Genomic DNA, 14,329 nt, shown 5'->3' on the forward strand with positions numbered 1-14,329 from the left:
CTCTTGCCCAGAGTAGGCGATTCGAGGACCAGAGGACATAGGTTTAAGGTGAAGGGAACAAGGAATCTGAGGGGTAACCTTTTCACACAAAGGGTGGTGGGTGTATGGAACAAGCTGCCAGAGGAGGTAGTTGAGGCTGGGACTATCCCAAAGTTGGGCAGGTACATGGACATGACGGGTTTGGAGGGATATGGGCTAAACGCGGGCAGGTGGGACTAGTGTAGCTGGGACATGCTGGCTGGTGTGTGGGCAAGTTGGGCCGAAGGGCCCGTTTCTACGCTGTACCACTCTGTAGGTCAGCAGCACCAGATGATGGCATCGGGCAAAGTCAATACAGGGCGGTACCACTGCGCAGCGGGTAGAGAAATCAGAGACACGGGTTCGATCCTGACCTTGGGTGCCATGTAGGAAGTTTGCAAGTTCTTCCCGTGCGCGATGGTGCGCGATGACATAGGCAGTGACGCGTGGCCACGCGCGATGTCGCAGGTTTTGTGATGTACAAAATCTTCGCGCGCCATCTATGTGACGTGCAAATGACAGCCAAGTGGGACAGCCCATTAGACCCCAGCGGTATGCATTCGGTTTCTCCAATTTCAAGTTACTTGGGAGGGCCAGTGGATGTGGTGTATCTGGACTGTCAAAAAGCCTTTGACAAGATCCCACACAAGAGATTAGTGTGCAAAATTAGAGCACATGGCATTGGGGATAAGATGTTGACATGGATAGAGAATGGTTGGCAGACAGGAAGCAAAGAGTCGGAATTAACGGGTCCTTTTCAGAATGGCAGGCAGTGACTAGTCGGATGCCGCAAGGCTCGGTGCTGGGACCTCAGTTGTTTACAATATATATTAACCATTTAGACGAGGGACATCTCTAAGTTTGCGGATGGCCCAAAGCTGGATGGCAGTGTGAGCTGCCAGGAGGATGCTATGACTTGGATAGGTTGGGCAAATGCATGGCAGATGCAGTATAATGTGGATAAATGTGAGGTTATACACTTTGGTGGCAAGAACAGGAAGGCAGATTATTATCCGAATGGTGTCAGATTAGGAGAAGGGGAGGTGCAACGAGACCTGGGTGTCCTTGTACATCAGTCACTGAAAGTAAGCATGCAGGTACAGCAGGCAGTGAAAAAAGATAATGGCATGTTGGCCTTCATTGCAAGAGAATTTGAGTTTAGGAGCAAGGATGTCCTACTGCTGTTGTACAGGGCCCTGGTGTGACTGCACCTGGAGTATTGTGTGCAATTTTGGTCTCCTAACTTGAGGAAGGACATTATTGCTATTGAGGGAGTGCAGCGTAGGTTCACCAGGTTAATTCCGGGGATGGCGGGACTGACCTATGATGAAAGAATGGGTCGACTGGGCTTGTATTCACTGGAATTTAGGATGAGAAGGGATCTTATAGAAATATATAAAATTCTTAAGCGGATTGGACAGGGTAGATGCAGGAAAAATGTTCCCGATGTTGGGGGAGTCCAGAACCAGGGGTCACAGTTTAAGAATAAGTGGTCGGCCATTTAGAATTGAGATGAGGAAAAACTTTTTCACCCAGAGAGTTGTGAATCTGTGGAATTCTCTGCCACAGAAGGCAGTGGAGGCCAATTCATTGGATGTATTCAAGAGAGAGTTAGATTTAGCTTTTAGGGCTAACGGAATCAAGGGATATTAGGGAGAAAGCAGGAATTGGATCAGTCATAATCATATTGAATGGCGGTGTTGGCTTGAAGGGCCGAATGGCCTATCCTGCACCTATTTTCTATGTTTCTAAAACACCAAGGTGAGATGTAGTCCATGAGCAAGTGGAAGCAGCAGAAGGGTACAAGCATGCATGGCAAACACCATCAGGATACACCCAGCTATGGGGATACTCACTATATACTTAGCAAAACTGACGAGACTTCCATCCTTGTGGTGAAGCTTCAGAAGGAGGATACCAGCGCATCTGAAACACAAAAATTAAAAACTCCACTGTAGTTACAGAACTAACAACTTTGGTAAGTTTGCTCTGAGCAGCAAGATTCTAATTCTGACGCATTGGGTGACGTTTCGGGTCGAGACCCTTCTTTCAGACTGTAGAAGACTCTCGACCCGAAACATCATCCATTCCTTCTCTCCAGCGATGCTGCCGGTCCCGCTGAGTTGCTCCTGCATTTTGTGTCCATCTTCAATTTAAACCAGCATCTGCAGTTCCTTCCCACAGATTAATTTGGCCTGCAGCTTGCTACTTTTCATTCACCTATTTCTTTTTGAATAGGGGCATTACATCTGCAGTTTTTCCAATTGCCGGCTCCACTCAAGAAACGGGAACATTTTGGAAAATCACCATAAATATCATAAACTGGGTAAAATATCATAAACTGGGTGTTCAAATGACGTCACGCGCTCCAGATGGCTGTGCGGGTGTATGGTGATGCGCAGGACTGTCGCACACCAATCACTACCGGCCTGTTGCGCTAATGACGGCCAAGTGGGACAGGCCCTTAACTCGTTACACATGACAATAGACCAAACTAGTGCAATCTCCAACATATCAAAGGGTTGCTCCACTTGCTACACTCTGATCATCTCTTCCATCTCGATGAGCTAGTCCCCATCTTAAGCAACTTGCATGGGGTCAAGCTAAGAGCGTTCACGTCAGGGCCCTGTTTCCACCAATCTTCCCACCGCCACGCACAGGACAGACACCATTGTATGCAGATGCAGAGAAGTGTGTTCGACTCTGGCTGACCTACTTCTAATCCTGTGTGTGGAATCGATAAGAAGAAGCCACGTGTATGGAACTGTGTGAGATAAAACACTTCAATGGTCAATAGGTATCGGGGAGGAGGGGGTGGGGGGGGAAGGGAGAGGGGGAGTTATGTCATTACCCAAAATTGGAGACTCCAATGTTCATTCCGTTATGCCCCTGTCCCACTTAGGAAACCTGAACGGAAGCCTCTGCGCCCCACCCAAGGTTTCTGTGCGGTTCCCGGAGGTTGCTGGAGGTTGCAGGTAGTGGAAGCAGGTAGGGAGACTGACAAAAAACCTCCGGGAACCGCACGGAAACCTTGGGTGGGGCGCAAAGTCTCCAGAGGTTTCTGTTCAGGTTTTCTAAGTGGGACAGGGGCGTTAGGTTGTAAGCTACCCAAGCGAGGAATGAGGTTCTGTTGTGTGTGACAATGGAGTGGGCCCAGGATAGAAAGAAAGGTCGGTGTGGGAATGGGACGAGCTAGAATGGATAGCAACCAAGAACCAGCAGGCCTTGGTGGATCAAGTGCAAGTGTTTGGCGAAATGATCGCCGAGTCTGTGCTTGGCCTCGGTAGAATACAGAAGGCTACACCGGGAACAGGTGAGGTTAGAGGAGGTGTACGTCAACATCTGTCTCATCTGGAAGCACTGCTGGGGCCGCAAGATGGAGGTAGTTGAGGGACAGGTGTTACATCTCCCCCGCTGCAGGGGAAGGTACTTGGGGAGAGGATGGACAAAGGACAAAGGACATTTATGGTCACATACACCAACTGGTGCAGTGAAATTTGAGTTGCCATTGCAGCACACCAATAAGATAAACACATTATAGAATTTAACATTAAACATAAAAAACATCCCCTCACAGCGGGATCAACGTTTCCCACTGTGAGGGAAGGCAGAAAAATTCAGTCCACTTCCTCCATGTTCACCGGTGGTCAGGCCTATTGAGGCCTCCACAGTCACCGCAATTTCAGGCCCTCTCGCCGGGATGATGGAACTCTGACGTCGCGAAGAACACTCTCAGCGGCTTGGAGATCCGAATCGGCCGCTTCCTACCAGAGGCCGCGGCTCCCGAAGACCACAGGCGGTGTTCCAACACTGGCGACCTGGGCGAAAGATGCTGGTGTTTAAAGCCAGCGCTGCCCGCGGCTGGAACCTCCGCAGACCACAGCTCCACGATGTTGAAGTCGGCAGGCCCAGCACTCCGCAGCTCCACACGGCGGCCCGGGTAAGGCATCGTCCCGCTCGGCGATGGTACCTCTAAATGAACTGGCCTTGCCAACGTTATCCAAACCCCATGAACAATGAAAACCTCAAATTAAAGTTGCCCCACACGAGATTTAAAATGGCCGACCCAACGCCAACATGTCACCGTTTCATCTCAGGACAAGTTGCAGTTGGAAAACCCAACGTTCAAGCCACCAGATCCAAGATTTATATAACTTCAGGAAGTTTGACCATGTGTCAGGGACAGACTGGGCACAAGAAATTATGCAGTCAAAATAAAAACTCCCATAGTTTGAAAAACAAGCCATGGATCTTTTGTATTAGAAACCAAGGCTGAGAGGACACTAGGTATATAGAATTAGAGGTCTAAATAGAGTAGGCATAGTCAAAATTTAGAGACAAGGAACTGCAGATGCTGGTTAATACACAAAAGGACAAAGTGCTGGAGTAGCTCAGCAACCTGCCTGGTCTCACTACACTGGAATGTAGATTTGATAACGGAATCAGGCCACTGTCAGCTGTTAGTTGGGTGAAAACGAGAAGCTGGTGCGATTGGGGTGGGGGAGGGGTAGAAGGGACGAAGGGTCTCGACCCGAAACGTCACCCATTCCTTCTCTCCAGAGATGCTGCCTGTCCTGCTGAGCCACTCCAGCTTTTTGTGTCTATCTTCGGTTTAAACCAGCATCTGCAGTTCCCTCCTACACGAGATTCTCTTTCTTCCTTTCCCGAAATTCTTTCATGGTACTTGGTTGAGTTTAGCAGCTGGGCAAGCGGGAACTCTCATCTTACTTTCAATTCCCTCCCCCCCCCCTCCTCTCCTCCTCTTTTGTTTTTATGGAGCTCAGGTGCAAATGATCACATCCCTCCCCCCCCCCCCCCGGCCACAAGGGCTCACAAGGCTGTGGGAAAGGAAGTCGACAGATCCAGATGACTCGGGTTGCAAGAGACCGCAATCCAAAATCCAAATCCAATCCGCTGAACAGCCAAACTGATTTATGCTCCAAGCACCGCAGAGGTTGAGACACAGTTTTCACAGTCGAAACTTGCAAGTGAGGTGCTTTCCCACAAATGGTACAACCTCGAGGGAGAATGAATAGGAAGGAACTGCAGATCCTGGTTTAAATCGAAGCAAGAGACACAAGTGCTGGAGTAACTCAGCGGGACAGGCGGCATCTCCGGAGAGAAGGAACGGGTGATGTCTTGGGTCGAGAAGGTCTGAAGAAGGGCCTCGACCTGAAACGTCACCCATCCCTTCTCTCTAGAGATGCTGCCTGTCCCGCTGAGTTACTCCAGCATTTTGTGTCTATCTTCAACCTCAACCTCCCCATATCCCTTGATTCCGTTAGCCCCAAGAGCTAAATCTAACACTCTTGAAAACATCCAGTGATTTGGACTCCACTGCCTTCTGTGGCAGAGAATTCCACAGATTCACAACTCTATCTTTCCCTCACAACCCTATAACCCCCAACACCGTACTCTGGAACACCTTGCCGCTGCACATCAGACAGGCCCCCTCACTGCCCATCTTCAAATCCTCCCTAAAAACACATTTTTATTCTTTGGCTTTCGACACTGGCTGAGGCATTGCTCCTGTTCTTAGTGCTTTTAATGTCTTTTAATTTTTAGTGTGTTTTTTATAGTCCTTCGTTTTACGGTTTTTAATGGTTTGTAATAGCTTTTTGTCCATGAGTTCTCATGTACAGCACTTTGTGGCAACTGCAGTTGTTTAAAGTGCTTTATAAATAAAGTTATTATTATAAATAAAGTTATTATAATCAAAAACCTATCAAACCTCTGCCTTAAAAATAAGTGATGGTCTTGCCATATTCGGGCAGATATTGTGGGTCAAAAAAGAAGAGTCTCGACCCGAAACATCATCCATTCCTTCTCTCCAGAGATGCTGCCGGTCCCACTGAGTTACTCCTGCATTTTGTGTCCATCTTCAAATGGCGTCACGCGCTCCAGACGGCTGTGCGGACGCATGACGACACGCGCGACCGTCACTACCGGCCTGTCGCGTAAATGACGGCCCAAGTGGGACAGGCCCTTAAGAGACCAGCAGTTAAAAAGATAGTTGGATACAGGCAGTATGGTGGGCGCGGTGGCGCAGCGGTAGAGTTGCTGCCTTACAGCGCCAGAGACCCGGGTTCGATCCCGACTACAGGCGCTGTCTATACGGAGTTTGTACGTTCTCCCCAAAGCAAGAATTTCATTGTCCTATCTGGGACACATGACAATAAACTCTCTTGAATCCTGACCTGCGTGGGTTTTGTCCGAGATCTTCGGTTTCCTCCCACACTCCAAAGACGTACAGGTTTGTAGATTAATTGGCTTGGTAAATGGCTCACGGCCGTTGCCGATCCGGATCCGCCCTCACTCCTACTCCCAGAGTGGGGCCAAGAAAATTGAAGATAAGACACAAAATGCAGGAGTAACTCAGCGGGACCGGCAGCATCTCTGGAATGTAAATTGTCCCTAGTTTGTGTAGGATAGTGTTAACGTGTGGGGATCTCTGGTCGGCACGGACTCGGTGGGCCGAAGGGCCTGTTTCCGCACTGTATCTCTAAACTAAAATGGGATTAGCATTAATGGGCAAAACAGCATGGACAAGTTTGGGTCAAGAGTCTATTTCTCTGCTATACAACTATAGCTTTATGGTTAAATGACTAATGCATCAAGCCAAACATTAATCAGATCCTTTTAGAATTACTTTTCAGGCAAAGCCTACAAGTTATTTGAAATATTTGAAAGCACAGTGGGTTCCAGTTCTGGATCAATTATTAATTTTGATTATTAATCTGAAATTTCAAAGTTTAATCCAGCTTAAATAAACAGCGTGGAAACAGGGCCAGTGACCAGAGAGTGGTGAATCTGTGGAATTCTCTGCCTCAGAGGGCAGTGAAGGTCGGTTCTCTGGATACTTTCAAGAGAGAGCTGTATAGGGCTCTTAAAGATAGCGGAGTCAGGGGATATGGGGAGAAGGCAGGAACGGGGTACTGATTGGGGATGATCAGCCATGATCACATTGAATGGTGGTGCTGGCTCGAAGGGCTGAATGGCCTACTCCTGCACCTATTGTCTATTGCACACTAGGGACAATTTCCAATTTACAGAAGCCAGTGAACCTTGGAATGTGGGAAGAAACCAGAGCACCCGGAGAAAACCAACACAGTCCCGGGGAGAGCACACAAACTCCGCACAGACAGCACCCGAGGTCAGGATCGAACCCGGGTCTCTGAAGCTGCTAGACAGCGACTCTACCACTGTGCCACCCATTAGGATGGGGCTGAAGCCCAAAATATAATGCCTGAACTGTTTTTTTGCCAATAGTTATTGGTTTGCCAGTAATTAAATTACTTTTTTTCCATTTCACAGTCACTAAACCAAGTGGTATTGTAACTATGTACTTTTCAGAGGTGATCTACATATTTTGTTTGTTACTTGTAGGCTTACATGTATGTAATTTTATATTAAAATGTAGCTTAGATCCGTTTGGTCCATTAACTCACAGGCACTTTGATTACTTTCCATTCTACCATAGAGATATGAAGTCTATAATAGACTTTATTTGTATTTCTATGATTCTACAGACCTTGGCTGGGAACCTGGGGCTCACCAAAATTGTTCTCAATTGGGCCCCGCACCTCCTAAGACCGGCTCTGCGGGGCAACGCTCCCGCCCCTCCAGTCGCCGTGCTTCACGCACACAGCTCCATCCCCTCTCTCTCCCCAGGGAGCCGCAGTGATCAATACAGGGAGGGCCGGGCCACTGATATTAGCCAGTGCCTTCCCACCATTGACCTCACCGCATGTCACTGCCGCCCAAAGTGGATGGAGTTGGTCAATAAAACGCTCACTGAATAGCAGGGGACTTTATTGCCATCCTTTCATCAGATGAGGCATCGGGAATGTCTTGCACATAGTTTAGAGATACAGAGTGGAACAGGCCCTTCGGCCCACCGAGTCCGTACTGACCAGCGATCCCCGCACATTAACACCACCCAATACACTCACACAAGGGACAATGTTTACATTTATACCAAACCTGTACGTCTTTGTGGAGCATGGGAGGAAACCAGAGATCTTGGAGGAAACCAACGCAGGTCGCGGGGAGAACGTACAAACTCTGTACAGACAGCACCCGTAGTCAGGATTGAACCCGGGTCTCTGGCGCTGTGAGGCAGCAACTCTACCGCTCCGCCACCGTGCCGTATCTTATGCTTAAAAAGCATTGCAAAGGCACAGCATGCTTAAGAACAATGACCAAGATTACATGTCCAGTTGAGGAAGATGTGGGTGGAGGTTTAAGTCAGACTTTAAACGAATAATTGGAGGAATGTTTAGCCAGAGATGGTGAATCTGGAATTCATTGCTGTGGAGGCCAAGTCACTCGGTATTTTTAAGGCAGAGATTGACAGACACTTGATATGCAAGGGTTCTCCGTGGATTGTCACCTTGTCGTGGTGGAGAAGCTTGTGTGGTCCTGAGAGCGATGCCGCCTGGAGCTGTGCTCCTGGTAGGATCACCCATGGCGGTAGGGTCGAGGGGGAGGTCTGGTCTCTGACAAAGAGCAATCCAACCAAGACCTCAACGGTGGAACAGGCGGAGGACGATGGCTGACCTTAGTGGAGCGTCACAGCGGCTGGGAAGGCGGATGAAGGCTGCAGCAGAAAAGGGTCTCCGGTCGTCTTGGACTCCATGCCACTGGATCCTGACCCAGATCTGTCAAGGACCGTGGGGTGGCTGTCTGTGCACCAGTCTCCCCACGTTAAACAAAGTCACGCACAGGCGTCCTCCATATAGGGAATAGCACCCTGGAGACACCCAAGGTCAGCCACGACCGAAGGGGGCCCCAAGAAAAGGGTGTCAGAGATTATGGAGAGAAGGCAGAAAAATGGGATTGAGGGGGAAAGATAGAACAGCCATGATTGAATAGCAGAGTAGACTCAATGGGCCGAATGGCTTTGAACTTACAATGAACAATGCAGTCTCAATGGCATGAAGCAGATGAAAGCTAGTTAGCAACTCTTATTATTATTATCAAATTCCTCTCCAACCCTCCCTCCCCCCCCCCCTCTCTCACTCCCACCACCCCAGGAGAAAATTGACACCAAACCCAAACCTCAAGGGAGCTAATCACGGCCGGTAGATTAGGCGAGATTTTTCAAATCAAAACCAGCCGATTTTGAACAGATGAAGGAACTCCTATCAACGACCTCTCGTGCCGAGGAGCCCAAGGTTCTTGGCTGGAGCCACTCCAGCAAGCTTCCATGGCCGGGCCTCATGTCCAGTGCTTGTGGCAAGTTGGCAAAGTTGAGGCCTACCACCAACCTCCGGGTCCCAGAGCAGTTAACGGATTGAGACAGGGACAGAACAAGATAGCTTACCAAATAAAGTTGCAATCCATTCATCCCATCAAGTCTACTCCGCCATTCAATCATGGGTCATCTATCATTCCCTCAATCCCATTCTCCCCCCCCCCCCATATCCCCCGACACCCGTACTAATCAAGAATCGATCCATCTCGGACTTTAAAATATCCATTAATTTGACCTCCAGCCTTGACCTAGACGTGTGAACTCAGTGGGCCGAAGGGCCTGAATTTCCCCACTGAATCTCAAAAGTCAAAATCTTGGGTCAAATCCCTACAGAATGCCCGAAAAGAAAAGTGTTTGATTTTAGTTTAGATGGAACTTATAAACTAAACGGCAGGAGATGCAACACCTGTTCCTTTACCTCCCCACCCCCCTCGACTCCATCCAAGGACCCAAGCCGTCTTTCCAGGCGAGGCAGAGGTTCACCTGCACCTCCTCCAACCTCATCTACTGCATCCGCTGTTCCAGGTGTCGATTTCGCAGGCTCGGCGATCGTTTGGCTGAGCACCTCCGCTCAGTCCGTCTCAACCTACCTGATCTCCCGGTGGCCCAGCACTTCAAATCCCCCTCCCATTCCCAATCTGACCTTTCTGTCCTGGGCCTCCTCCATGGCCAGAGTGAGTCCCACCGCAAATTGGAGGAGCAGCACCTCATATTTCGCTTGGGCAGTTTACACCCCAGCGGTATGAACATTGACTTCTCTAACTTCAGATAGCCCTCACTTCATTTCCCCTCCCCCTCCCCCCCCCTCAATTCTCCCACTAGCCCCACCGTCTCCGCCTACATTCTTTCTCTGTCCCACCCCCTCCCCCGACATCAGTCTGAAGAAGGGTCTCGACCTGAAACATCGCCAATTCCTTCTCTCCATAGATGCTGCCTCACCCGCTGAGTTTCTCCAGCATTTTGTGTCTACTTGTAAAAACATGTTATGCAGGAGAATGCCACTACTCTAGATTCAAGTGTTGGATTAAATCCTGGCAAGGGTAAATAAATTGAAACATGGTATTTTAGCTTTTTAAAAAAAAACTTGATAAAGGCAGCTCCCAGAATTCTATACAGTGTTGCAATTCATCAAGCAATGATCTGGCTAACAAGACTAGATTTTCAATAGTACTTGTCTGGCAGTGATTAGATTCTTGGTCTTAAAAGACAAGCATTCCATTGTGTATTCTCCAATCATTTCCTTTCTTATTCCACACATAAAACTGTCCAACTTTCTTCATGAGCACCTTAAAGCTTGGGGGGGGGGGGAGGGGGTTGGCAAGATGTGGCCCCACTGTTTTGGCCACTTTGACATCTAAAGGTAACTGGAGCTATTCCCTGCAACACACACACACACACAGTAACTTTAAACCGAAGACAAGGCACAAAATGCTGGAGTAACTCAGCGGGATAGGCAGCATCTCTGGAGAAATGGTATGGGTGACGTTTTGGGTTGAGACCCTTGTTCAGACTGATCAATAACTTTAATGGCGGCCATGGTGGCGCAGCGGTAGAGTTGCCGCTTTACAGCGCTCGCAGCGTCGGAGATCCGGGTTCGATCCCGATTGCGGGCGCTGTCTGTACGGAGTTTGTACGTTCTCCCCGTGACCTGCGTGGGTTTTCTCCGAGATCTTCTGTTTCCTCCCACGCTCCAAAGACGTGCAGGTATGTAGGTTAATTGGCTTGTTGTAAACGTGTAAATTGGCCCAAGTGTGTGTAGGGTGTTTGTCAAGAGAGGTGCTCGTGAGGCTGTTTGCTGAGAATGTCCTTCAACATGGGAAACTTAGAATTATGTTGAATAAAAAACAATACTCAAAGATTGGGAAATGTTTGAAGGATGCAAATCTTTCCCACTTCTGCTGCAAATGTATAGATGTCTCTTATACGTGGACCACTCACTTTGAACCCTAGTAAAGAGCTCTGTTCAATCTTCCAAATCCCAAGGTAACTCCTTCAAGAATTTCAGTTCCTTCTTGCAAAGGCTTCTCCAAACTAAACTGAGAAGCAAAGATCGTTCTCTCATTGAAGGATGATTACAACATTCTGAACAGTGCTCAGGTCGCCTTCAATCTTTCGGCAGTAAAGAGGAAGCACCAGGCCCACATTTTGCTGGTCGGCACTCAGTTGGACGAAGGGCCTGTTTCCACACTATCTCTAAACTAAACCACCATACTTGGCATCCTATGTCAAAAAAAAAAAAAAAAAAAAAAAAATCGCTCCGCACATCTCATTTAACTTTGCCCCTTTCATCTTAAAGCTAGGATCGCTGGTCAGTGCGGACTCAGTGGGCCGAAGGGCCTGTTTCCACGCTGTATCTCTAAACTAAGCCCTCTGGCCTTTGATATTTCCACCCCTGGAAACTGGTAGACAAAATTGCTGGAGAAACTCAGCAGGTGCGGCAGCATCTATGGAGCGAAGGAAATAGGCAACGTTTCGGGTCGAAACCCTTCTTCAGACTGAACTGGAAACTGGTCGTCTGCCCTTTCTATCTATCTATCCCTATCTACCCTTTATACACCTCTTCATTTTGAGTACTCCTGCAAACTCCAGCATTCAGATCCATATCATCTAGGTCTGTCCAGCCTAGAGCTGCAGCATTCGTTCATGCACGACTTAGGGAGAAGAATGCGTTTGTGCCCGTCGCATCCATGTACAATGCAGCCCACCGCCGAAGCAAGCACCTACCTTTGCTTCCCTGCAGTGGCATCAGTCACCAGTCAAAGGACCTGGGGGAGTGCAGTGTGCACCCGCGTGCATTAGTTTGACGCAGAACCTTCGGGAAACTGGTTCCCTCAATAAAAAAAATTGCCGTTTGCAAAGATCTTTTTCCGATCGATGCCCAGGAATTTCACCTGCATTTAAATTCACCTGGGGCGGCACAGCTTAGAGTTGCTGCCTTACAGTACCAGAGACCCAGGTTCGATCCGACTACCGGTGCTGCCTGTACGGAGTTCGCGCACGTTCTCCCCCGTGACCTGCGTGGGTTTTCTCCGGGTGCTCCGGTTTCCTCCCACACTCCAAAGACGTACAGGGTTGTAGGTTAATAAGCTTCTGTAAATTGCAAGTTGTCCCTAGTGTGTGCAGGACAGCGCTTGTATACGGGGACCGCTGGTCAGCGCGGACTCGGTGGGCCGAAGGGGCAGAGCTTCCACACTGTATCTCTAATGTCTAACGTGCACGGGATCCCCTAAACAAAAAACAATGCATCGTTCACAAGCAAAAAAAAAAATAACAAAAACAAAAAAAAAACGTGAAGGGCCTGTCCCACTTAGGCGATTTTTAGGCGATTTTTTAGGCGACTAGGCTGTCACCACATGGTCGCCTGGGTGTCGCCTGTAGGGTCGCGAGTCGTCTCCTCAGTCGTCCAAAGAGACGTAGCGTCTTTCTGGTCGCCGCTGGATTTTCAACATGTTCAACGTTTTTCAACGACAGTGGGTTTGACGCCAATGAGCGCAACTTGACTTCTCCCGACGTAGGTTTTCGCCGCCGCCGACTTCGGTGAATTCCATTGGCGACTACCTACGCCAACCGGTAGCGGCGACTGGATTGTCTTCAGTGGTCGCGGACAGGGTGGTAGCTTGTCGCGGGTGGACGTGAGCCGACTTCGGTTGTTGCCTGTGCGGTTGTAGGTGGACGTCCTAATGGCTTGGCGGTTGTCGTTGGCTTGATGTCGACTAGGCGGTAGGACTGTTGCAGCTTGTCGCAGACATTGTCGTGGGGGGGTGTGGGGGTCCAGTCGCCGTTTTTTCGGCGGCCTGCTACGACTGTGGCAGTCGCCTAAAAAAAAAAACCCCCTAAGTGGGACAGGCCCTTATGACAGTTTTATTAAATTCATAAAAGAAAATCTAGATTTTACTTACTGAATTCCTTTAATAATCCATTCTTGCTTGAAGGAAATCCTGCATAACCACAGGCTTTGACCCCTGAAAATAAGCCGTGTCGAGCTCATTCTAGACTAGTGACAGCACCTTGCATTGTTCCCCCTCCCAGTCAACCCCCCACCCCCCCCCCACCCCAGAGCACCAGATCCAAAGTAAAAGTGATCCATGCAAATCTGAATGCAGCTGGCAATGAGGCAATCCATTCGGATCGGGCCTGTGGGGATTAGTAAGAGAACTGTGATCGATTAGGTACGAGAGAGAGAGAGAGAAGGGGGAAAAAAAACAAAAGTTGCGCTGTGATCAGACTAGGAGGAACAAATTGTGACCTGTGCAGAGGTGTGCCGGTGGTGGTGGGTTGTTGATGCTACCGTTAGTTACCTGAGCGTGAAGTGCAGCAGCCGCAGCAGCGGCGGCAGGGTAGGTGAACGCAGCATGTGGGATGGCGGGGGTCAGTTCTGTTGTGTATAGTGGATAGGGAGCCCAAGCCTCTGGAGATGCAGGGATGAGTGCCGTTCCCCCAAGGTCATCTGCAATGTGGAAAGAAAAGCAAAAAAAAAATTTAAATGCTCTTTAAAAAGAAATACAGCTTTTAAAAAATAAATATTAAGATAACAAAAGTCACTCCGGGAAAAAACAAATGCAACATTTGTAGACACTACTAAATGCTGGAGTAACTCACCGGGGCAGGCAGCATCTCTGGGGAGAAGGACTGGGTGACGTATCGGGTCGAGACCCTTTCCTGCCCTCCAATTGACCCCTTCTGTTCTTCCCTACAACCCAATCTGGTCTCGACTTGAAAGGTCACCCATTCCTTCTCTCCAGAGATGCTGCCTGTCCCGTTGGAGTTACGCCAGCATTGTGTGTGCAGCTTCATTGCAGTGGTAGAGTTGCTGCCTTACAGCAACAGAGACCTGGGTTTGATCCTGACTACGGGTGCTGTCTGTACAGAGCTTGTACATTCTCCCCGTGGGTTTTCTCCGGGTGCTCCGGATTCCTCCCTCATTCCTAAGACATACAGGTCTGTGGGTGAATTGGCTTCGGAAAGAATTGTACAGGGATCTTTGGCTGGCGTGGACTCAGTGGGCCAGAGGGCTCGTTTCTGCGTCATCTCTCCAAACTAAACCAACACAGATTA

The 14,329-nt window shown here is 49.0% G+C and overlaps 1 protein-coding gene across 2 annotated transcripts in view; it reads right to left on the bottom strand.

Moving 5' to 3' along the window:
• LOC116968128 (RNA-binding protein with multiple splicing 2) overlaps positions 1-14,329 on the bottom strand; it is a 94,673-nt gene that overhangs the window by 2,733 nt on the left and 77,611 nt on the right. For both annotated transcript variants that reach the window (XM_033014746.1, XM_033014747.1), the window contains 2 exons: positions 13,573-13,721; positions 1,875-1,944 (listed from right to left, as the gene is read on the bottom strand). In XM_033014746.1, coding sequence (XP_032870637.1) covers positions 1,882-1,944; positions 13,573-13,721 — 212 coding nt within the window. In that variant the 3' untranslated portion in view covers positions 1,875-1,881. The remainder of the gene's footprint in view (positions 1-1,874; positions 1,945-13,572; positions 13,722-14,329) is intronic.

This window comes from Amblyraja radiata, chromosome X (genome assembly GCF_010909765.2).
Source record: "Amblyraja radiata isolate CabotCenter1 chromosome X, sAmbRad1.1.pri, whole genome shotgun sequence".
In the NCBI taxonomy this organism is placed as follows: Eukaryota; Metazoa; Chordata; class Chondrichthyes; order Rajiformes; family Rajidae; genus Amblyraja; species Amblyraja radiata.